Raw genomic sequence first — 24,094 nt, 5'->3', positions numbered from 1 at the left:
CATCTTCTGGTTCTGGTTTACTCACAGTTTCGCAGATATATTGACATTTACTATGTTGCTGACTCCCCAATTCATGAGGAAATACTCAAATTAGACAAAGAATGCTCAATTGCTACCTTCTATCTGCTTGGGCTCGTTAATCGTTTTCAAGACGATGTAAAATATAGCGTATGTAACAGCGAATTCCAGAACATACTCACAAGTTATAGTAAATTTCTCTCACTAAACCTTTCAAGAGTAAATATGGATATAAGTATAAGGTCAATCAGGATTAAGGATTATAAGGATCATGTGGTCTCGTGTGTCTTCAATACGATGTGGGGTAAGATTCTCCAATACTGAGATGCTTTCACGTTCATTGGAAACACAACCCCCCTAAGCAAGCCTGGTACAAGTTGAAAATATTCGGTACAAATGCTGGCAACTAAGACAATCTGCATTATCGGAGTTACAGGGAACCAGGGCGGTTCTGTCGCCCAGCGATTCCTGCAAGACCCTACCTATCATGTGCGGGGGCTCACACGCAACCCCTCTTCTAGCAGAGCTCAAGTGCTCGCGGCGCAAGGGATAGAAATTGTCAAGGCCAATCTCGACGACGTACACAGCCTAAAGGCAGCATTCGCAGGTGCCAACCTTATCTTCAGCGTTACCAATTACTGGGAACCGTTCTTCCGCGCAGACTGCCGACAGAAGGCTGCCGAAATCGGGATATCCTGCCGCAAGTACGCCTACGATGTTGAATTGCAACAAGGCAAGAACATTACCGACGCAGCGGCAGAAACCGTCGAATCATTGGATGAGAATGGGTTTATCGTGTCGACGTTGAGCCACGCTGGGAGATGCAGTGGGGGAAGATTCAGAGAGCTGTATCACTTCGATGCGAAGGCCGACGTCTTCCCTGACTACGTCAGAAGCAGTCATCCTGAATTGGCGAGGAAGATGTCTTGTCTGCAGACGGGATATTTCATGTCAAGTTATAAGCTCGTTCCGCATGCTTACTTTGGAAGAGCTGATGATGGCTCTGTTGAGATGACGTTTCCTACTGCCCCAGACGCAGCGGTACCCCATTTCCAGGTCAATGAGGATATGGGGAATTTTGTGTATGCAGTGTCTAAGATGCCACCTGGAAATAGTTATATGGCAGAAGGCACGACGTGTAGCTGGACGGAGTATATGAGTTTGTGGAGCCTCGTGAATTCAGTTCCAGCGTCTTATCGTCAGATATCGTTGGAGGAATTGATCAATGGGACACCTGACGCTGATTTTGGTCGCGAAGTCGGTGATATGCTTGTTTATTCGACAGATCCAGGGTACCATGGAGGTGAAAAGGAGTTACTGCGTGCAGCAGACATCCGACAGGTAAGTTGTACCATGTCTCAATCTGGTCGTTGTGCTCATGATGTGTATGCAATTGGTGCTCATTATGGAACATATGCAGGCCGGAATAGACTGTCCCATGACTAGCCTGGAGCAGTGGATGAGACAAGAGGACTGGTCAAGCGTTTTGCGACAGTAATAACAAAGCATCAGAAGAGAATACCACCATAGCACTCGGATTTGACTATCCGAAAGAACCCATGTTTGCCTTGTCAATTAACATGCTTGTTCTCCACAGACGCGCGGGGTAAGTTAGCTGATTAGTGACCTTATATTAGTCCATAGGGGTTTGCTTCCTTTAGCCTGGATATAAATTCTGTATATACAGTAGTCCGGATAATGTTATGAATTCCTGAATTCATGGGCCCTTTCCCAATAATCTCCCCCGTGTGGTATAAGAGTCGTGCCTAAGTTATTCTAGAATTACGATGACGTGTTGGCAATGTGATAGTGAGAATTGGTTTATCACCATGTGGACTTCCGGTATTTCTACCTTGCCCTTTCTCGCATTGGCGACTTCTGCCCTTTGTTATCCCGCTGGGCGTTCCTCGTAAAACCCAATATTTCCTGTATATGTATCAAAGAAGAAGATACCATCTCCTGTGTGACGTCGACTTTCATCGCCTGCCCTGGACTTCCAGTCTACGCAACGAAAGATCTCCAGGGCTGGAAACATGTCAGCAATACCTTCGACCGATCAAGTCAAATTCATCCCTTAGCAACACTACAAACCAACGGGGTGGAATTTACGCACCGACATTCTGTTATCATAAAGGAGCCTTCTATCTGATAGTCTTATCCTTAGGCCCAGAGACCAAAGACCTCGTGTTCACCTCATCAGATCCATACAACGACGCGGCATGGAGCGAGCCACTAGAATTCCCAGTCCGAGGCATTGACCCCGACATCTTTGGGGATGACGACGGCACGGTATATGTCACTTCGTCAGACGATCAACGAATCCAGCACTACTCTCTCGACCTCAGCACCGGAGAAACAGACCCAGTCACGACCTATGGAACGGAACGGGTGGCACCTGGCCCGAAGGACCGCATTTATACCGCAAAGATGACTATTATTACCTGTTGATCGCCGAAGGGGGCACCGAGCTCAACCACGCAGCGACAATGGCTTGGTCCAAGAACCGCACCGGACCGTGGGAGCCACATCCCCAGAATCCACTCCTAACGAACAGGAACACGACAGAGTACTTCCAAACAGTGGGACACGCAGACTTTTTCCAGGTCGGGAACGGAAACTGGTAGGCTGTGGCCCTGAGCACTCGGCCCGGACCGAGTGGAAGAACTACCCTATGGGCCGAGAGACGGTCCTTGCCCCTGCCACCTGGGACGACGGGGAATGGTACGTTGTCCTGCCCGTCCGAGGTCAAATGCAGAGGTATCTTCCCCGAGAGAACAAACGGGGGTGGAAAATTGGAGATATCAGGGCCAAGGACAGAAGAAAGATTAAATGTTGATTTACTTTGAATCCCCGATCTGCAGAGCAGCTCTAAACTCATCGGTGTAAATCGTATAGATACAGGCAAGGCTAGACCGCCTACCAATTACTACTGAACTGAACGGTAGATCAAGCTAAACGCTACGATGCCCATACAATCCATATAAATAGAAAAATAAATATATACATCATACACAGTACTACACAGTACTACACAATACATTCCTACTCTAAACCCCCCTGGCCCCCCACCTCACAAGCCCCAAACCCATCCATCCCCAACCACCCATGCCCATACCACAACCCCACATCCCACTGATTATCAAACGAGATATCCGGATTTGAAAAAGGCAGAATATCCGGCAACAGCTCCCCTCCGCTCAGCACGGGACTCCTCCCATCGTCTTGAGCAGGAACTACCCTCCCATAATCCTCCTGCAGCGACTCACCAGCAACACTCTTATTCCCCTTCATGTCCGAAACAGAACCATCAAGAACCTTCACCACGGACTCCTTGCACTGCGAGATGCACATGGTGGCTAGATCCCAGCCGTCCTCGGCGGCTGATTGGAGCTTCGTCCAGAGGTTCTGGAGACTTGTTTTGCAGGTTGATATTATGGCTTTGTCGGTTGATTCAACGGTGCAGCGGAGGAGGATGATTACGGTTAGGATTAGATGGTGGGCTGTATCTGTTTTATTTTAGATTGGAGTTAGAGATAGATGTAAAGACGGAAAGGCCAGAAAAGGAAAGGAAGAGGTTGGTTCGGTACGGTACGTACAAGGAAGCCAGAATTCCTGTAATTGGGCTTTGGTGAGGGAGCAGACGTAGGTGACGATTTCTTGGGCGGAAATGCGGAGTTGGGAGAGGTGGTAGCGGGTTGTTTGGAGACGGTCGATGTCTGTTGATAAGGTTGCTGCCTGTTGTGGTTGTATTTGTTTTCCTTTAGTTTTGTTTCTTGGGAGAGAGAAGGGGAGCGGGGTCGGAGTGAAGAAGGGGGAGATACTAACGTGCAGAGAGATCCGGTTGAGCAATAATCGAACGGCGAGGTATCCGAGTTGTAGATTGCTTGATCCGGATACTCTTGGGGTTTCTTCGCTGTCTCGACGGAGGTAGCTGGGAAGGCGGTCTTCCCATTCGTCGAGGTCTGTTTCGAGGCGTCGGATCTGTTTCCGGATCTCTTTTTGGTTGATATTCAGATCGTAGACTAGGGGTAGGACTTCTCCTAGGATCTCTGATAGAGTGCATAGGTATATGAACGAGTTTGCGGCTTTGATGCGCGTGTCCGATTGGGTTGGGCCGGTGATAATGTCCGAGAGCACCGGGATGGGAACGTCGTATCGAGATTTGGTTATAGTGGGACTGATGCCATGGGCAAAGCTTGACCTGTGACTTAGTTAGTGGGCATGCTTGCTGGAATGGAAGGGATTATGGCTAACTGACCAGCGATCGTGAATGACGACTGCCCACCAGAGGCGGATGCGCAATGATTTCTCGCTCTTGGGCCGCCTCCAATGAGTCGGATCGCGGTTTAATCCTAGGGTCTGAGCGAGAGTAACCGCCCGGCCGTTGTTGACGGTGTTCACGAGCATGGAATAGATAGGCCGTCCCGTTAAATCCAATAGCACCGAGTACATGGTTGACATTGTCGGGGCTAGGAAGTCCTGTTGTAAAGCCTCGACAGCGAGGTTCCATATGAAAAATGTGTCCGGCTTTGGAAACTGCCTCAGGAGAGGTGACTGATGCCAAAGGAGCAAGCACATGGCAAGGAAATAGCAGACAAGGACGGGCGATAGCTTGTCACCAACCTTGTATAGTTCCATGAATAATTGTTCGTCTAGGAGAGGGAACGCCGGATGGATCTCCTCGAAATACCTTACTGAGATCAGAGGTGCCATAGAAGGGTTCAAGGGATAGCCTGCTTACAATCTGACCATTTCATCTGTATAAGGTTGTAGGACTTGCATTACAATCTCCTTCTGTCGCTTCCCAGGGTCCGTTGCCATAGACAGTCCTTCTCTCCGCCGGGGAGCCCGGAGGTATACCGGCGGGATATCCGATGATCCACTTCTCCCTACGGAGGATAGGGAGCTAGAGCTAGAAGACATGTATCGCTCCAAGATCTGTATATCTTCCGAGATGACCGGGCTAGCAAACATGGATAGCTCGACTTTGGATTGATCTAGGCCCGGTGAGCCATGATAAGCCCGCCCTATATGTTCTTGGCCTACTTCCGCATCAGCTAGGGCGGGTGAAGGCATGGTATGGATGGTAGTGGAAGGTGCAATTTTTGGCGGTTGAACATGTCGTTGAACATATTTCACTCTGGAACGAGAGCTAGACGGCGATTTAGGTTTTGTGGATATTGTACAAGGCACCTCCTGCAGGTTGCACAGCACACATGGCCGTTCTGGAGTTCCGCCGGTACATCGGCGCTTGAATCGGCGACAGCGATCACAAGCGGGGATTTTGTGGGAGCGATATGGCCGTTGCTGCTCCGGCATAGTGTAGGTCGCTATAATTAAGCTTATTTCTCCCGATATTTTCCCCTTGATTTGTCTAAAAGTGAGAAGCGTCATTTGTTACAAGTCGCTACAGCGGAGATGACTCGAGACACTTTCCCGGCGGGAAAGATGTGGGGTAAGATAAGATAATGAACTGCAGCATTTAATCAGTAAATCAGCAGGGTATGCCAAGAGTATACTGTAGGTAACTAAATCCTTTTTAGCGCAGGGGTAATTGCTGGCTCCTGGAGCTTGGAAGCTTGGAAGTCTTCGCTAAGCAATACGATTGTGTTAATGTTGTGTCAGGTGAATATGTATATTAAGGATCTCTATCATTCATGATGGGTCATGTAGTTGCACATACTAGTACCATGGAGCAAGTTCAGCCGAGCAAATCTGCCTCCATCATTCTCTTCTTTGAGTTTCGCGGCGCTTCCTGCTGTCTGCGGCGCTCGTCATCGCTGATATCATCTATATTGGTCTCAACCGCGTCTAAAGCGGTTTTAATCTCCTCCTCGCGATTGTCATGCCCAGCCACAGCCACCTCCAAAATATCCTTTTCCAAGCCACCAACCACCTGCCAATCAATCCCGGCAGCCGTCAGCATCTTACACCCTTCGGAGCCCCCGACAAAAGTGCCCGGCTCCTTGACCCCAAAGTATACTTTCTGAATACCCTTCCGATCTCCCTGGCGGGTTCGGATAATCCTCTGCACACAAGGCAGATTCCCTGACAGTCGCTTCCCACACGGCTCCATTGTGACATACATGACTAACTTACGGTCCGGTTCAGATGGCAATACCTCCCACACGTGCTCATCTGGTACGGAATGCACGGCGGCGTAATTGGACAGACAACATTGCTCTGCGTGTGTATTTCCCGCTAGTTCCATTGTGTATCCGGATGAGAGAATCCGATCCTCTTCCGTATTGTAATCACCTTCCTTGCGGGAGACGAGGATTGCACCGACGCGAAAATTGGTCGGGCGGGGTGGGGATTTCTCAGCCAGAGAGAGGCATTCTCGAAGATATTTCAGGTGTGGAGATTGCATATTGCTCGACTTTATAAGAACGACGGAGAAGAAAAGCGAGCGAGAAGGTAGAAGATAAACAGGAGGGATGAGTTCAGATGCTAGCGCTGTATATAAGTAAAGTACAGGGTAAGAAGCTTTAACGGAAATATATTGAAAGAATCAATGACATCGAAAAGGCGGGGAAGAGTTTAGAGCTCCAATGGCCAGTCTAACCCGACCGGGTAAGCAAAATGGGTTTCCCCAATTAGTCGCGTCTCCAAAACGCGTGACTGAATTCACCACGATTTCTCTGGTTGTGCCTATATTTGTGTTCTTCCTTCCTCTCTCCCTTTATCTTTGTTTCTGCCTTATTGGACCTTGATAAGGCAGTGAGTTGTAATCAACAATCAACCTTTTTTTTGGATTTCTGGGGTTCACGCCTCTACTTACCTTTTATCATGCCGCACGAAGATGACATCCCCGAACTCCCCGAGGAGGCGCCCCTCGAGACCGATCTCTATGAAACTTTGGGTGTCAATGGTGATGCGACCGCCGATCAGATCAAATCCGCGTACAGAAAGCTGGCACTAAAGCATCATCCCGGTAATCAATTGCTTTCTATATAATTTGTTTACTTCACATGTCAAATGGAGAGCAAGAAATAAAAGCCGATGGAAGTGATCCTGTTCTAACAATGCAAAAGACAAGGCCCCAGAAGACGAAAAAGAGGAAGCGAACAAGACGTTTCAGCAAATCGCCTTCGCCTATGCAATTCTGTCGGACGAGCGCCGCCGCCGCCGATTCGACCTGACCGGCAGCACGGCCGAAGCGGTGGACGAGGATGACGACTTTAACTGGGCGGAATTCTATCGGGAGCAGTTCTCGAGTGCAGTCGACGTGAAGACGCTTGATACATTCAAGAAGGAATACCAGGGTTCAGAAGAAGAGGAGAGGGACCTGCTCATGGCGTTCGAGAAATACCGAGGCGACATGGACAAGATCTATGAGTCGGTCATGCTGTGTAATGTGCTCGATGACGATGAACGCTTCCGCGCCATTATCGACCGGGCGATTACCGATGGCAAGGCGGAGAAGTACAAGAAGTACTCCGAGGAGCCGGAAAGGAAGCGACAGCAGAGACTCAAGCGCGCCCAAAAGGAAGCCAAAGAGGCGGAGGAGGCTGCGAAAGAACTAGAGGAGAAGGAGGAGGAGGAGGCCAAGGGTACCAAAGCAAAGAAGGGAAGGAAGAAGAAGACCTCCGCCATGGACGATAACGCTCTCATGGCTCTGATCCAGCAGCGACAGGCCTCTCGTGCCGAATCATTCTTTGATCGGCTTGAGGAGAAATATGCGCCTGGGAAGAAACGACCGGCCAAGGTCGAGGAGCCACCCGAAGAAGCCTTTGAAGCTACGGCAGCTCGACGCTCATCCAAGAAAAAGAAGGCTCAGGCATAAGTGATTCCTTGGCCAGAGATTTGTTGGCTCCTTTACCTTTCTTTTTTTCTATTTTCCATTTTCTAATTTTTATTTTATTTTATTTTTTTTTTGTTTGTGATTCCTCTGGAGTAGGAGTTCTGGCAACCCCTATGAATATTAGTTTTGAGTCTTGGCCATATTTCTTTTTCAAGGGAACTACGTCGTCATACGCCGAGATTCGAACGACCTGGACTTTTCGGACATGTCATAGAGACGATATTAATGAATAACAACTCTTTCTTTTTTTGTGTATTGATACCAATCGTAACATCATGCCTGGATATATTCCTTATGGATTAACTGGAGCTGATTAGGCTACAATGTTCTGACTGTGTCACGGCATTCTTATGATGGACGCAAGGGATTGGAAAGTGACACAGAGCTCAGCCAACCTTTTTTTTCGTTTTCTCAGACCAAATCCCTCCCTCTCTCTCTCTGTATGTTTGCCCCGCCATAAATGCCCGAGCTCTTGGTGAGTGAGTTTTAGTTTTGGACCCTTTTTTCTTTTCTTTTCGTTTCTTTCTTTCTCTCTCTTTTCTTTTTTTTTTTTTCACACTTTCAAAAGAATATCTTTTCCTCCACTTTACTTCCTTTTCTTTTGTTTGTATTTCTCTTACCTTCTGGTGGGCTGATTGATCAGTCTTGAAGTCTCGATCTTCGTGAAAGTGGATTCAGTGTGAAGGACTTCAGAGCTCTTGCCGCGGCTTACAGTAAAAAAGGGTCCCTTGCAGAACAAAGTTGAGAGCTTAACCACACCCAATAATAATCGATTATAATCCTTCGACTTCCTGGGCACCAATCGTCGTCGGTCCAACTCACCAGATTCCTCCTCCTTTCACCCCTCAAAAGGCCAAAACAAAACCCTCAAGCTCCAAGGGTAATTGTGATTCAAGCCAAACGAGTCTCCTCTTCTTGGCAGTGAAACTAGTGGAAGATCGACTGTGATTGACACGGCTGCCTACTCGTGGAAGAGCAGTCGTTCAGTTTCTTTTTACTTAAAAGACGACGGACTTTCTTCTTCTTTATTTCCCCCCCCCCAAAGAGTTGTTTTTTATGGTTGATCGTCCTAAGCTATACTTACAACGACCAAACAGCTGAAAGCGGAAGTGCCCGTCCAGACCCGAGCTAAAATCGTCATTAGGTGGTGGATCTCCACATTCCTCAGCTGTTTGGTCAGCATCTTGCCTCTGGTACGACTCGGTTCTCCACAGCTTATCTACCGCCGCAGGCGGCGCCACCTACGATGCAGCACTACTACGATAGAAAGCCCGCCGCAATGTCACTGGAAACTGCCCTCGAAGAAGAGCGCCGTGAGCTGGTTCAGGAATTCGGAGGCCGCAGCGGTGCAAGCTCGCGACGGAATCACAGATCAACCCCGTCGGCCCCGGCGCGGAGCCTGCTGGATATTACTCCATCTCCCGGGACTCTGCCTCCGCGGCACGGGTCCATCGCCGGCATTGGCGTCGGTGTGACTCCCCCTTCCGCACGACGCAGCTGGCATGAACCCCTTGTTACGACACCTAGTCCTGCCACCCCTCCAACAAAAAAACCTTCCACCCCGCGGCGCACAACTTCGGCCGTGGCTCCGCCCCCAATCCCGCAGAAGAAACCTCCCGCTGATTCCGAGGACGCTCCCCGCAGATCCAGCGATCCGCTTTCGGTCAGCAAAGACAACAACAACAACAATAATAATAATAGACCCCGGCCGAGCATCCGCTGGGACGATTCGGTCACGATGCCGCCAAGCGTCCTCTCTCAACGGCGTGCGAGCCAGGCACAGGAAAAACCGCCGACCAAGGCCCTGCAGGGCAGGAATGCCATGGCAGCGGTGATGTCCGGTTTGGATTTACGGGTCGGGTTGCCGAGTTTTACGAGAGGGAGGACCTCATCACGGAACAGTTCATCGCGCGGGACCTCGTTGGACTCACGATTGTCCCCAAAGAATCGCTGGCTCAGCCCGAGCTCTCGGAGTCCGGCGGCCCAGCCGGTAAAGCCGACTCCGGCTGCAGAAAAACCGAAGCCGACGGAGACGGAAAGCAGTAGTAAACCGCAGCCCCTTAGGCCGGCAGCTCGCCTCCAGCCATCTGACGACGATGTGCGTTCGCCGCCGGCTGGAGATGAACGATTGGAGAAAGACGTATATGACAGCGAAAACAACTTGATCGAAAGTAGTGAAGAAGAAGTCGATGACTCCACAAGCGATGATGAGGTTAGTTCTGAGCGTGGGCGCAAGAAAAACTCAGACCGTGCCACTCCGATCGGAAATGATGGGGCGAGTGCTTCAAAGGCTGATTCAAAAGAGGGTATGTACTTTTTTATTATTTCTCTTATTCACCTCTCTGCTTCTTTATGACGACTAACATGGCCCCAGAGACGTCGGGGGAGAGCCCTGATGACAAATCGGACAAATCAGAGTATATCCATTCGGCGAAACAGGGCCCGATTCCCAAGAAACCCGAAGTCCATCCCCGGACAAGCTTCGACACTGCTTCGGCCGCAAACACCCCCTTTGGTTCTGAAGATGAGGCAGAGCTGTCCGACATCAAACGCGCTCAGAAACTCGGCATCCAAATGTCCTCAATTGATAGTTCAGTCCATAATAGATCGATCAGAACCATTATCCGTGGCGACTATACAAGTCTGTCGGAACAAACCGAAGGTGGTCGGCGCCGGCAGCGTAAATATTTGGTAACTACGGATCTGAGTGAAGAATCCGTGTATGCCTTGGAATGGACCATTGGCACGATCCTTCGAGACGGCGACACGATGTTTGCTGTCTGTGCTATTCACGAAGAGACTGGTGCGCCAACCTCCGTTCAGATCGGTGAGGGAGCCAAAGCCATGCAGGACGCTGCAGCTGTTATCGGGTCGCAGACCGAAGAGACGGTGCAGATTTCGCAGAACGATTCGTCTACCAACTTGTCCCGCGCGCTTTTGAGTCGCCTTGGGTCGGGAACAGATAGCAAGCCCGGCTCTGTCGACTCGAGAGGGATGACTAAGGCGGAGTCTGAACGCGTCCATGCGGTTGAGGCCATCTCCCAAACATGTGTCCGTCTCCTGAGAAAGACGTTGTTGCAAGTACGAGTTGCCGTTGAGGTGATTCATTGCAAGAGCCCTAAACATATGATTACCGAAGCTGTACGTGATATAACTGTGTTGCTCTCTACTATTGAGACTTGAGATGACTGATATTCTATTTATTCTTCTAGATTGATGGGCTCGAGCCAACGCTTGTTATTGTCGGTGCTAGGGGCCGGAGCGCACTCAAAGGGTAAGCCTTCTTGTGTGTGGATTAAGTATCTACAATAGCTAATGAATTGCAGTGTACTCCTCGGGTCATTCTCCAACTACCTGGTCATGCATTCCTCGGTCCCCGTCATGGTGGCTCGGAGGAAGCTAAAGAAACAAACCAAGACCAAAAAGACGAACATCCGTCTGTCGAATAATTTGTCTACACCAAAGAAGCTTGCCATGGCCAAGGTGGATTAGGTTAACTACTTATTTCTGGCGTTTGCATCATCTCGGATAGTTTGACGGTTTCTAGCCATACGGCGCACTTATCTTCAATTCTCTAATGTATGATTATGAATTATGGTGGCCATGATGGACGAAGATGCCTTGTTTTGCCTCTTGTTTCGTTTTATTTTCATTATTTCGTCATGGTTCCTTTTTTTTTTTTTTTTTTTTTTTTTTTTTTTTTTTTTTTTTTTTTTTTTTTTTTTTTTTTTTTTTTTTTTTTTTTGAATTATATGCAGCATTTCCATATTCCATGAATTGAGTCACAATCGACATAACATTCATCATTACACGGAGCTCCTATGGATAATAGGAAGGAGTAAGAGTTGTATAGTCTTGAATATGTCATACTCTGGAGCTACTCTTTCTTTCCCTCACCCTCTCCTTTCGTCCTCCGGGTGATCAGGAATCAGGAACGCTGCAGCCATGGCTTAATAGTAGGTAAGAAATTAACAACTACTACTACTACTACTACTACCGATCTATTAGGGCGAGAAGAAGCGATAGGAATAAGAAAGAAAAGAATCTAAACACCTGCCAACGATGGATATCCAAACCAGACCTTAATACAACGAATTACGATAGACGTCATAAAACAAACGCAGAATGAAACTTTTAACTTTTTCTCTTATTTTATCACTCATCGACGAACGTCTATCGAGCCAGTCAACCGTAGGGCTTGTCATGCGAAGCCGAAATGTCTAAGAGTAGATATGTGTTTTAAATTTTTCGCTTGTTATGCGTTTAAAAGCGCAGATCCCAGCCGATCTTAGGGCCGAGACGGGGAAGCTCATCGGCAACACTCTGGACATCCTTGTCACCTCTACCGCTGAGGTTGAGGACGATGTTCTCGCCCTTCTTCATGGTCTTGGCCAGTTCAATGGCGCCGTGAATGGCGTGCGAGGATTCCAGGGCGGGGATAATACCTTCGAATTGGGAGAGAGCGCGGAAACCGGCGAGGGCTTGAGCGTCGGTCGCGGCGATGAACTGGGCACGGTCGCTATCCTTCCAGTTACTGAGTTCGGGGCCGACGCCCGGGTAGTCGAGACCGGCGGAGATGGAGTGAGTCTCGGAAATTTGACCGTGCTCGTTTTGCAGAACGTAAGTACGAACTCCGTGCAACACACCCTTGCTGCCACCGGACAGAGTGGCGGAGTGTCTTTCAGTCTCGACACCGTCGCCACCAGCTTCAACACCGAGGAGTTTGACGCTGGTGTCCTTAGAGAAGGGGTAGAACATGCCGACGGCGTTGCTGCCACCACCAACACAAGCGACAACTGCATCGGGCAGCTTTCCGATTTGCTCCATCATTTGTTGCTTAGTCTCGTCACCAATGACGGACTGGAAAGTGCGTACAATGAGAGGGTAGGGGTGAGGTCCAATGGCAGAGCCGATAATGTAGTGGGTGGTATCCAAGTCAACAACCCAGGCACGAAGGGCCTCGTTCACGGCATCACGCAAAGTCCGACTTCCAGCATCAACAGCCACCACAGAGGCACCAAGGAGCTTCATACGGAAAACATTCAAGGCTTGACGACGAACATCTTCTGCACCCATGTAAACCACACACTCCATGCCGAACTTAGCACAGACGGTCGCAGTAGCGACACCGTGCTGACCAGCGCCTGTTTCAGCGATAATTCTCTTCTTACCCAGTCTCCGGGCGAGGAGAATCTGGCCTAATGCGTTGTTGATCTTGTGACTTCCGGTGTGGTTGAGATCTTCGCGCTTCAACCAGATGTTTGCGCCTCCAACATGCTCCGTGAGGCGGTTCGCAAGGTGGAGACTGCTAGGTCTACCCATGTATGGGTAGTAGGAACGGTACTCCTCCCAGAACTTAGGATCGTTCAAAGCTTCCGAAAATCCTCGTTCCAACTCGGCCAAGCAGTCCATGAGGGATTCGGGAACATACTGTCCACCGAACTCACCAAAACGCTGCGGTTGCGCAGCAGGGTTTCCAGTACCATTCAGAGCATCAAGCTGATCAGCCAATCCAGGGCCCGAAGGGGCATCAACATCCGTAACAACTGCCGTGGGTTGTGAAATGGCGGGTTCCTGGTTCTTTTCCACAAACTCTAATACATTGACCTGACGTATAACCGCACCTTGAGCGTCTCTCTCGAGTTTACGACCGGTAACACTGGAGAGGTACTCCTCGGCATGCTTGGCGGCCTGACCAGCAGGCGCTTGACCCAAGACTGTGATGATCTGGCTACCAATAACACAACCCTCGGCAATATCCTGCACGGTCAGGAAATGTTCACGTGTGCTAACACCGAATCCTAGTGCGGCAGGCACATTTCCGGACCAGTTGTGAACACGAGACAAAAGCTCAGGCAGGTTGGCGCTGAGCTTTCCGGTGGCACCGGTAACACCCATTCTTGAGACGACATAAATGAAAGAGTCGGCGATCTTGCATAGGAGCTTCATACGGGACTCCGAAGTCGCAGGCGCAATAAGGGGAACATAAGACAGACTATATAGCATATCAGCACATTGCCGTTCAAACTACCTGGAACAAGTAGATAATTATAGCATGAGGTTATCCACTCACCCATTGCTCGTGCAATGCTCTCTGAAACGAACAGCCTCCTCCGGGGGCAAATCGACCATGATGAAACCATTGACACCCGCCTCCTTACAGTCCTTGAGCATACGCTCCTCACCATACCGCATCATCGGGTTATAATAACCCATCAAAAGGATGGGTGCTTGGAGGCCTCTGCGGCGGGCCTCCCGGACCATCTCAAGCACCGTTGTAACTGTGACGCCGTTCTCCAATGCTTTAGTGTTAGCGGTCTGGATGGTGGGACCATCCGCAATGGGGTCAGTGAATGGTACACCCATTTCAATAATGTCTATAATGTTCGTCCCATTGCGTTAGTGAACGCGTTCTAATGGGTGGCGGGGTATGGGCAAGCTGTCACGTACCGGCGCCTCCATTCTCCAAACCAAGAAGGATATCCACAGTCTCATCTATGGTCGGGTATCCTGCAGTGATGTACGCCACGAGAGCGGCGCGCTTCTCCTCTTTAGCCTTGGCAAACGTCTTCTTGATATGTTCCATGATGTCGGTAGTGAATGCGGGGAGGGGTCTAATAGGGAATGCGGGTGGTTTTAAGGACGGGAAAAAAAGAAAATAGAGTGGATCCCCGGGGTGTCAATTCAGTCGGTCAAGAGGGGGTGGAGGGAATTAAAGGGTTGGGATGGATTGGGAGAGAAGGAATTGTAGTCCCGGTCAGCGAAGAGTCGCACTGCGTTTTTGACTCACAATAGTCTCGCCCTTGTATAATTTGCCTTCCTAGACGCCGATGTCCCGCCGAGTCAGGTGATGTGGCGATAAGATAAGAGGAATTCTCTTCTTTCATGACAATACGAATACTGTTGTATCGGACTTTGCGGCATTAGGGCTTGATGCTGAACAAGGAGAGAGATCACCAAGACTGACAAGGAAAACACATTCGAAACTATTATTAAAGTGGCTTGGATCTCAATACTATCCACTATACTATTAAAAATACCATTCTCAAATCAATCAGTAACACAGAAGTGGTTGAATGGAATCAATCAAGCAGGAGATAACAGTATTCACAGACGCCAAAAGCTATGCATATATAGTTGGATCTCAAACAAGGACCCCCAAGAAAGAAAATAGGAAAAAGAACACAAAATCCGCCTCTGTTCGCAGGTGAAACACAGAGCGTCAGAAATCCAAACGAAAACACATTTCACACTTTTCCTTGGCTATCCCATCGACAAAAATCCCAAATAACCTAGACCTGCGAGACCAAAAGGAACGACAGCAGCGCCATGCTATGCCAAATAATTATACAACTTCCGAAAAGGAGCGAAATCTCAATGCCCATATAAATGCAAATGCTGGAGGGAACGGACAACTGATCGTCTAAAATGCGTCATGTCAACAAGTTTATAATGGCGAAAAAAAAAGCAGGGCATCAAGACATGAAGTAGGTTGGAAAGGAGAGACATCAGATCATGCGAGTGACCATCAAACAAAAAACGCTATAGCCAAATCAAAAATGGTCCCAACACGTAAGATATGGTTGTTGACCCGGCACCATGGCTTCAAAAAGGAATGACGAGAAGGTATATCAGAAAGAACAGATGCGAAAACCCAAGAACACCGTGCAATGCGATTGAAAAGGCGACAACGTATTAAAAGGTCCCATATTAATGAGATGGGTCTGGAACGGAGTATGACAACGGGGTCAAGTAGTTATAGGTAGGGGCCCCGCTTGTGCCAGGAGCGTTGATGAGAGGGTTGATCTCCCAAGTCCTACTAACAGGTGCATTGAGACCAAGATGGCTCTGCTGTTGGCAAACGGCCGGGTAGGAGTACGGGGCAGCCACGGGATGATATGGTTGGCTGACTGCAGGTAACACAGCTCGGAGCTCGGGGACACCGGTCATGGGAGGCCCAGAGTGATTTGCTGAAGGGGAGTAAGCTGGAGCTGCAACATGGTGACCATAGGTAGTGGAAGGGCCAGTGTCTGAGACAGACTGTGGCGATGCCGCGTTCGGAGGTTCAGTGCCAGAGTCTGACGCAGCTCCGTTGCTCGTGTAAGTTGAGCTGATGGGGGTAGGAAGTGCCCCAGCAGTCGAAGAGTAGCTTGCAGACTGTAACTCATGAACGTCAGCAACAGTGTTGAGAGAGTAGGACAAGCTAAACACTTACATATTTACCAATGATCTTTTTCAGCGCATGGCCGAGAATCCGCCATGGAAAAACCTTCACGTCCTTCTCGATATTGCGTGGCTTCGGGGCTGGGAAGCCCATAATCACCTTGAAGAAATCCTCGCTATCCGCTTTTGCTTTCGATACAGTAAGTGGCCGGAACCCTTCCAGATTCCTTCGAATACGGTTCTTTTCTTCCACGGTGAACCTAACTCCGACAAGCGACTCCAGGAGGTAGATAGTATCAACACTAGTGATGAAGCATTCGTCTTTACCATCCCAGTAGATGCAACTGATGCAAATACTGTTTGGGGAACGGTCCTCAGGAGCCACGGGGTTGAAATCCGCATGGATGGTGCTACCACTTTGCATACGAGTGAATTGTACCAGACGACGTTTAGCGTCACGTTCCTCTTTAGTCCAGCTTTCCGTCATGGTATCCAGGCTTCCATTGAGCTTCAAAACAGCCTTGGATGGATACATGGCATAGGGATTGAAGGACTGAGTGTGGTGGTGGTGGCTAAGACCGCTGGACTGTTGTAATGTGGAGGTGCGGATAAGCGTTGGATTCGTGAGCCGCGCGGGAGAGTTTGGCTTTTGCTGGCGGAGGCTGTGAGCATAGGCAAATCCGGGAGCTCTAGAGTCTCCGTGGACAGTTACGTATGATGGACTCCATGAAGGAGCGAGGGGCGAGGGTGCACGGATGTTTGACTGTGATGTTGCCGACACGGTCGAATATTGCGCTGGGGCAACCCTGGGCGAAGATGTCGGGTGATACGGAGTGACAAAGCCATTCATCGCAGGCAAAGATTGCAGATACGGGGAATAAGAATACGCTGGTGGCTGCTCTTTGGCCTGGATCGGCAGCCCAGTCGTCCTCTTCGTAGTCCTCGGTTCCTCGGGGAATGTTGCAATTCTCCTCTTGCGGGACTCGTCTGACGGGGACGGGTGAGACGCGTTTTCGTAGGTATATACACCAACTTGAAGGGTAGTAGAATGACACTCGTTTTGACCATTCATAGCGACTTGCAGGGGCACGGCGAAGGACGGCGAGCCTGTTGAAATAAATGGAGGGGTATCCACGGAGAGGGCATACTGAAACAGAGAGCCCTGGAATCCCAGAAAATGCGGGACGCATTCGCACTTCTTCGAGCCAAACACTAGGTAAAGAGTTGCATACGACGAAGTGTGAAGATCGTACGGGGACTGAATTTGCACGAAGACTCTGGTCCCTTCGGATCCTCTTTGGGGAGAGTAAGAAATAACCTCCGGTAATTGACGTGATTCACTGCCCAACATGGGTGACCGGCTGTCCTCGTAAGAGCTAGCATATTCTTGATTGCTCATGTATGGGACACAGTCAGATATCTGACTTGCATGGTCGGCCATGGGTGAGGGCACCATTGGTGTGGTTGTTACGTATGGGGCCTGACCGAAACTGGAATAGGAGGCACCATCTTGTACGGACCGAGCAGATTCGTAATCTACATATACTCAGTATTTTGACACAAACAAGATATGTGGCGTCACCAGGTTTCTCCTCGTCGCCATTCCCGATGAAACTTACCAAGCAAGGCCGCCTGCGGAGGCTTCTGAAGAGTAGACATAGACAGGATAGGTACAGACTTGGCCAACAGGCCGTCTGAAAGTGCACCGATAAACCGCGACTCTTCAGTGTCTGAAAAATCTAAGGATTCGTCTAGAATCAACGGGGTTTGAAATTCAGGGTCGAACTATGAGGCGATGACGTTAATAGAAGAACAATATTTTCGAGAGAGCAGGGAAAGCTGGAAGTCTCTGGCGAGACAGGATTTGAACCAAGATTCTTAAACAGGGCAAAAAAACCCTCCCAAGAGGGTGTAAGGGGAGTCGATTGGGCAGCAAAAAGAGAGAAAGGACCAGGTATCTCGACGTACCAAAACACCGTGTGCCTTCGAGTAAGCCAGCTTGAAGGTGTTGCAGGTACTGCAACGAAACACAACCGCTTAGAGAAGCGAATGACAGCGAATTTAACGGGGGAAACGATAGAAGGGTGGAGAGTGCTAAATTGCTCTCCGAAACAAAACGAGTGACGACACGAAGCGGCTGTCAGGCTCGACAGGGGATGCGCAACAACGGACTTCAAATCAACGACTAGCATCCAGTGACGGAGAGTGAAACCGGGGCAGGATGGCTGCAGTACGAGAGCTAGAGATAAGCCACGCTAGCAAAGACTGCTTCAGAAGCCACCTATAGGGAGCCGGTTTGCATTTGATCTGGACGTGGATAATTCGAAGTACGGGCCAGGCTGGCGGGACAACGACCGATTTCCGCAGGCCGGTCTCAAGCGAGTGAGTCGTAGGAAGTCGGCAAGAACAGAGACAGGAAAGGTTTTAATCTCTTTCTCCCTCTAGCAAGCGAAACTTCGAAATTCCAGGGTCGACTAGACCAAGCGAATTGAAAGACAACTGGAGCCACGAACTATCCAGCTAATGAGTACGAACCTCCTAGATGTCAAAAGGAATCGGCTTGCTGCATAAGCTAGCAGGACTAACCAAGAGTAATAAAGAAATCAGATCCGCTACTGAGGCTAGCGGGAAGCTATTATGCAAAGTCCACCGTCACGAAATGTCTGACGAAATAGCCTACGCCATAAAAATGTCAATAACAAACATGCGAGACTAGGTGACCAAGGCCACTCGGGAAATGACAAGCACCTGGGAAACCCCATCATGGGCCCTAACTTTCTGAGGGCCCTTGTGCTCCAAGGGCACGACCTGGGAGAAGCAAGGAGCCCAAAGGGAAGGGGACGGATGCAAGGCACCATAGTATCAGTGGCAAAGGGGATAATTAAACTAACCTTAAGTGATTAAGCCCTCCAGCAAATTCAAAGCCCTTAAGATTTTCGAGGCGCTCTGTTGGGAACTTTGCTGATGTTTCGTAATCAAGTGGTATCCTCAACCGAGACAATGATTCACGATGCAGTAGGCCCAGATCGAAATGGCACGGATATTGGTAGTTGACCGGCTGGAGGCCCACCCTCAGGACGAATCGAGACCGAACAAAGGGCCTGGATAAGAGAGTAAAACGACGGAGGGGACTCGTTGACTGGGGACACAACTTGACGATCTTGATGTCCTTCCCGCAGTACAAACGACTTTGCGGGTCCTCTCTCTACAGCTTGGGTGTCTTCTGAGACCCGACAAACGGCAGTTGAATAGTGCGCACCGTATAAAAAATAAAGGCTTTCCGTTAATCAATCAAAGTCAATACTCCCAGACAAAATTCCTTTCTGTCTTGTCGAAATGAGACGCCAAGAACAATAAGTTGTCGGGTTTGCAGGCAGCAACTGGGGGCGAAACGAAAGTCGTCGGACGATGAACGAGTGCAATATCCCGCGATGATCAAAGAGTATATAATTTCAAGTGTCAAACACACCCACTTGCGTTCTTTCCTTTGTGATTTGATCTTGATGTCTTTGCTTCTTTCTTCTTCTTCACTGTTCCTTTCCCTTGTGTTCTTCCGCGATGTTGTATTATAATACCTACTTGTGTTTTTTATTATTCCTTCTTCCTCATCAATCAACGTAGCGAACGTTATATTGTTTCAAAAACAGACACAAAGCGAGTGTAATGTGATGAGCGAGTGTATAAAACGAAAGTAAGTGAAATCGTCGAATACTTTCAAGGTGCCATAACAGGAAACCCAAGAGGGGGAGGGGAAGGGTAAAGTAAGTAATAAAAAACGGGGGAGGAGTGTGAGAAGTTTAAAGGGTTTAAAAAAAGAAAAGACAAGGGACCAGTACAAGATGACGAGAGAGATATTAATTTTTTCCTTTTTCTTTTTTCCCTTTTAGCACTAAGGCCGAGGGATGGGGTGGTTAAAGGGCACAGGAAGGATGCTCCTTAGTGTGGCGGGGATGCAAAGTAAGAGGGCGACAGAAGGTTATAGGCTGGTCAAAGGAAAACAGTAAAAGTCAAGTAATACTGGGGCTTGAAGATGAGGTTGGTAAAGTATTGGAAAGTAAAGGCAAGTAGTAGAAGAATTGACACCCAGGGATTTTGAATGCACGCTGGGATTTTATTCGATGGTGATTTATGACCTTATTAATAAATCCTGCGATTTTTACCACATAGTACGATTTATATAGAGAAAAAAGAAGATTTTTATTCTGTTTTATTTTCAGTACCCCAAAAGCTCTTGCTTCCATATTTTTCTTTTTTTTAGATCCTTTAATATCTTAGGTTATGAAAGATGGGTTGTTATAATTACCGGTACTATTATTTGAGTTGATTTTATCTTATATTTATTTTTTGAATTTTAATATCCATCTCTTAATTGTTTATTATTCTTCTTCTGATAATTATTATTATTACCAATGCTAAACCAGAAATCCATATGTATTTCCGTATAGTAACGGAGGATGTATTTATGGAGCAGGACCCGGAGCCGATCACTGGTTTAGTTATTCTTGTCTGATTGATGGGTATTACTATTGTTGGATTTTGCTCCTGTCGAAAAAGGTCCCTAGTCCTCCTCCACACACAGCTGAACCGTTACCAGTCCGTCCATGGAGAGGAAGAGGGAGAATGGTCCGTATCCATAACATCCTTCGACGAACTTTCCGCGCTGTCCGCTTTCTTTAGGAGCTCCACAGAGTACGAGTGGAAGGAAAGTGTGACCTCATGGCTTATTTTATTTTGTACTTTATTTTTCTTTTTTCCCCTCTTTATTAAGAGGGAAAAGAATCAAAAAATAAAATAGAATAAACTCTACATATTCTTTTTTAAACCCTTTCTAAGGATCGCTTTCAACCGCCATTCCTCAAATTTGTGGTTCGGGACGATTAAGTCTAGTAGGACTTATGGGTACCGTGTATCCATCAGGACAGAAGGTAGAGAGTTGGGCCTCGGAAGAGAAGGTAGAAAAACGATACCGTTGAAATAAAAAAAAATAAAAAAAAAAAAAAAAAAAAAAAAAAGAAAAAAAAAAAAAAAAAAAAAAAAAAAAAAAAAAAGGGAGGTGAAGGGAGGGAAAAAATAGAGAGAGGTGGAGGGGGTGTTCTTGCTGAAGGCAGGTTAGCTTAGGTCTAAAATAATAACAAATGGAAATATGATTCGAAGGGAAACCTTCAATACCCAAATCAGAAGCCAACTAGCAAGGGTGCTAGCAAAGAATAGCAGCAGACACCATTTGGTCGGTCCACGCCGCCGCCTTGAGCCTGTGGATCCACCCAGAGGGAGAGAAAGCATGGGATCAGTCAGGGCTGCAGAAGGGGAAGTGGATGAAAGGGTCATGGGGAGAACTTTCGGATCCGTTTAGTTATTGGATTTGCTTTCCAATACAGAAGGATTTCGATTAACTTAGAAAATCTACGGGACTGTGATGATACTTCTGGTCTTCCCATGACTGGTGGCTTTCGTTTATTTCCCCCATTATGTACGTTGTCAGAAGATAAGATGATGAGTCGAAGTCGTATCCAGAGTGTAGGATATTGTTTCCTTCCTTTTCATTTTTTTTTATAAATTCTTTTTACTTTTTTTACTTCTGTCTTATTTTCTTCTATGATCTTTTTGGCCTTTTTTCATCTAGTTAACTACTAATCATAAAATCTGAAATGTCCTCAATTTAATGACGAAGCCGGTACTCGACGGGAGCTACGATGGATATCGTGCCGGCATCAGGTTTGCACCGCCTCTTTTTCTGTCTTCTCATCCTCTACCCTTCCATTCGGTTTCTTTTCTTCTTTCTGCACTATGTACCGATCAGGTTAGGAGATGTCTAGGTATACATTATTCACAAAGGCCCACTAAGTAATTCTCTTCCAATCAGTTTATGTTATGATCGAACCTAAGGAGGCACGGAGATGTGATGACTGCTGCGTACTTGGTTTAGTATAGATGAAGCATAGATACTAGTAGAAGAATAGAAAGTTAGGTGCGTTAGACTCGTATACCCTACGCCCTATGAGGACTATATACAACGGCAGCCACAATAGGGTGGAGGAGAAGGAAAATTAATTGAATAAGAATATTCATAAAACACATAAAAATTAAAGACAGTAGGGAAAGAATCAATCAACCCTAACCGTCAATAACCATGGCATATTATTAGCTTTCTAGAGGATGGCTCCCCACCCCACCTACTATGCCCCTTTCCACATCGGGCAACCCTATCTTCGGTCCCCCAGGTGCCAACTTGGAAACCTCGAAACCTTCTCCTATTGGGAGTTTCTTAATTTTGGAGCCTGGGGCAGAAGATTCCAAAGGGAGTTAATCCGACATTTCGCCCTTGTCCTCAGTCTTTACCTTGTTTGGTATGCTCCGTCCCGGCTCTCGGAGATAACTCCATACTATTCAGACTATCTGTCGAGGACATACCGTCGATGGCCGACTCCCGATGGAGGAAGAGAAGCCTTAGTACTTCCGCAGAGGGATTATTCTGTTCTGACGAATCAAATCGTACCCATCGATTCATAGAGCCACTCAACGCCAAACAGCCGGAGGGTATTTTTCAAACACCGCGGTAGCTGCCTATCAAGTACATACAGAGTACCATCAAAGCAACTTACTACCGTTTTCCGTTTCTTTGTTTCCATTTTCTTTTTCCTCTTTTTTTACTACCCCACCTACAGCCCAAGGAATTTGGGTCTGGTAATACCTAGATACACCCGCTCAAGAAGAAAGCTATCCAAGATTGACTTGTCTTTGCTTAACTATGTACCTAGGATACTTCTTGATACCTTGGCCGTAGACCAATCATCGCAGCATCTCTAAGAATATCTCCACAGTCACCTGGGAAGAAAGTTTATTCCACTATCGAGTTGGACCCTGCCAGTTCGAACACGAGTATCAAGGTCACGACTAGCCAGGTTGAGGATTCGCATGTCCTGCGGTGTCGTCTTACACTACAGTCAGCCCACGCTGTGGCGGCGGCTCTGTTGAGAAGCAGATCCATTATTACGGGAGAGAGAAAATAGAAAGGTTGGATGCCTGAAAATAGATCGCTGCCTGAGCGATACGATGGAAAGGCTAATACATACTTTAGTACGGAGTACATAATCACGGGACTCCCATGGACCTGAATTCCTGCTCTCATTCCAAAATGAGGTTAGATCGATTAGTAGGTTGTGATTGACGGGACGATTGACGGGACCAACAAGAAGGAAAAAAAGGACATTATCATCATGAACCTAGCTCTGTACAATTTTAGTCGGCTCCAACAAGCAACATCCATCCTTTCAACTTTCGAGTTTCAATCATAAGACCTGATCGAGGCTAGCGGCAGATCTAAGATGCTAAACATAGCAAGCCTCGCATTGGTCTTCGAGCCATGCAAGGGTACTGATGTTCTCATTGGCTACAGAAGGTGCACCATATGTGGGACCACCCCACTGACACCTGCTGGTTTTCGAATCCTCCGTTTCCCCAGCCAGATTGTGATTTGTTGCCTGTAGTCCGGAGGTGGCACGATGGGGATGCACAAGACTTTCTCCCTTCTCCGGAGAACTGTGAAGGAAGGTAGTAGACATGGGTAGTAGCGGCGGAGGTTACTCTGCACTGTCACCCTAACTCAACGACGAGTCAGCGTTGGCCATAGCTGAGTTGTTGAGGATTTGATTCCCTCGTCTTACCGCCCATCGAGTGACAAGGAAAATCCACCTCAGCCGCTTGCTTAAGCCTTTCTTCATGGTTCTTATTTTTGTTTCTATTCATACGATTCCCCCGCTTCCAGTCCCTTTTTAAAGTAACAGTGAATGTTTATTTCATCGTCACCTTAGTATGCGGTTACCCGACCCAGGGACTCGGTAGGGCAAAGTAAGATCATGAGGTCATGTCGCGAACAACGATTCAACCTCTATTCCGTATAACTACCATCTACTAGTACTAGCACGGGCCCAAAAAAAAAATACCATCAGGGCAAAGGAAAAGATAAACCAAAAGATGTCCCACCAGTTTCCGATGAGGTCACATTGACAGTGACAGTCAAAACTCAAATTACCAAAGGAATTAAGAAGGAAAATGCGCAGATCACCACCCCGTCCTCTCGGATAGTGATCATCCTCCAAGCACAATCTA

The 24,094-nt window shown here is 48.0% G+C and overlaps 9 protein-coding genes across 9 annotated transcripts; 4 read left to right on the top strand and 5 right to left on the bottom strand.

Moving 5' to 3' along the window:
- Positions 1–229: 229 nt before the first annotated feature.
- On the top strand, positions 230–1,650 carry BDW43DRAFT_35532 (uncharacterized protein). Its single transcript, XM_032049955.1, has 2 exons — positions 230–1,359; positions 1,439–1,650. Exons 1-2 carry the CDS (start codon positions 415–417, stop codon positions 1,514–1,516), a joined length of 1,023 nt encoding a protein of 340 aa, XP_031902379.1. The 5' UTR covers positions 230–414; the 3' UTR covers positions 1,517–1,650.
- A 1,410-nt stretch (positions 1,651–3,060) lies between these two features.
- On the bottom strand, positions 3,061–5,337 carry BDW43DRAFT_299017 (Zn(II)2Cys6 transcription factor; the record flags this gene model as incomplete). Its single annotated transcript, XM_032044657.1, has 5 exons — positions 3,061–3,524; positions 3,615–3,749; positions 3,840–4,219; positions 4,277–4,708; positions 4,760–5,337. 5 exons carry the CDS (start codon positions 5,335–5,337, stop codon positions 3,061–3,063), a joined length of 1,989 nt encoding a protein of 662 aa, XP_031902378.1.
- A 290-nt stretch (positions 5,338–5,627) lies between these two features.
- On the bottom strand, positions 5,628–6,488 carry BDW43DRAFT_270616 (putative DRAP deaminase). Its single transcript, XM_032041350.1, has one exon. The coding sequence runs from the start codon at positions 6,386–6,388 to the stop codon at positions 5,720–5,722; it is 669 nt and encodes a 222-aa protein (XP_031902377.1). The 5' UTR covers positions 6,389–6,488; the 3' UTR covers positions 5,628–5,719.
- A 237-nt stretch (positions 6,489–6,725) lies between these two features.
- Positions 6,726–7,838, top strand: BDW43DRAFT_318386 (DnaJ domain protein). The gene is made up of 2 exons (XM_032048696.1): positions 6,726–6,952; positions 7,053–7,838. The coding sequence occupies exons 1-2, from the start codon at positions 6,808–6,810 to the stop codon at positions 7,802–7,804; spliced, it is 897 nt and encodes a 298-aa protein (XP_031902376.1). The 5' UTR covers positions 6,726–6,807; the 3' UTR covers positions 7,805–7,838.
- A 530-nt stretch (positions 7,839–8,368) lies between these two features.
- BDW43DRAFT_270612 (universal stress protein family domain protein) lies at positions 8,369–11,512 on the top strand. Its single transcript, XM_032041349.1, has 4 exons — positions 8,369–10,128; positions 10,197–10,963; positions 11,035–11,096; positions 11,149–11,512. Exons 1-4 carry the CDS (start codon positions 9,069–9,071, stop codon positions 11,312–11,314), a joined length of 2,055 nt encoding a protein of 684 aa, XP_031902375.1. The 5' UTR covers positions 8,369–9,068; the 3' UTR covers positions 11,315–11,512.
- Positions 11,513–11,746: 234 nt separating this feature from the next.
- On the bottom strand, positions 11,747–14,594 carry trpB (tryptophan synthase TRP5). The gene is made up of 3 exons (XM_032041348.1): positions 14,273–14,594; positions 13,896–14,199; positions 11,747–13,817 (listed from the first exon to the last, which is right to left on the bottom strand). The coding sequence occupies exons 1-3, from the start codon at positions 14,406–14,408 to the stop codon at positions 12,086–12,088; spliced, it is 2,172 nt and encodes a 723-aa protein (XP_031902374.1). The 5' UTR covers positions 14,409–14,594; the 3' UTR covers positions 11,747–12,085.
- Positions 14,595–15,532: 938 nt separating this feature from the next.
- On the bottom strand, positions 15,533–18,747 carry medA (transcriptional regulator medA; the record flags this gene model as incomplete). The annotated part of the gene is made up of 5 exons (XM_032044656.1): positions 15,533–15,979; positions 16,038–17,521; positions 17,605–17,770; positions 17,954–18,002; positions 18,734–18,747. 5 exons carry the CDS (start codon positions 18,745–18,747, stop codon positions 15,533–15,535), a joined length of 2,160 nt encoding a protein of 719 aa, XP_031902373.1.
- Positions 18,748–20,194: 1,447 nt separating this feature from the next.
- On the top strand, positions 20,195–20,980 carry BDW43DRAFT_270598 (uncharacterized protein; the record flags this gene model as incomplete). The annotated part of the gene is made up of 1 exon (XM_032041347.1): positions 20,195–20,980. A coding segment is annotated over exon 1 (277 nt), but the record flags the coding sequence as incomplete, so codon positions are not given.
- Positions 20,981–21,030: 50 nt separating this feature from the next.
- Positions 21,031–21,292, bottom strand: BDW43DRAFT_270597 (uncharacterized protein). Its single transcript, XM_032041346.1, has one exon. The coding sequence runs from the start codon at positions 21,266–21,268 to the stop codon at positions 21,095–21,097; it is 174 nt and encodes a 57-aa protein (XP_031902371.1). The 5' UTR covers positions 21,269–21,292; the 3' UTR covers positions 21,031–21,094.
- Positions 21,293–24,094: the final 2,802 nt, after the last annotated feature.

The sequence above is a fragment of the Aspergillus alliaceus genome (assembly GCF_009176365.1).
Source record: "Aspergillus alliaceus strain CBS 536.65 unplaced genomic scaffold BDW43scaffold_12, whole genome shotgun sequence".
Classification (NCBI taxonomy): Eukaryota; Fungi; Ascomycota; class Eurotiomycetes; order Eurotiales; family Aspergillaceae; genus Aspergillus; species Aspergillus alliaceus.
This window is presented reverse-complemented; position numbering and strand designations above follow the sequence as displayed.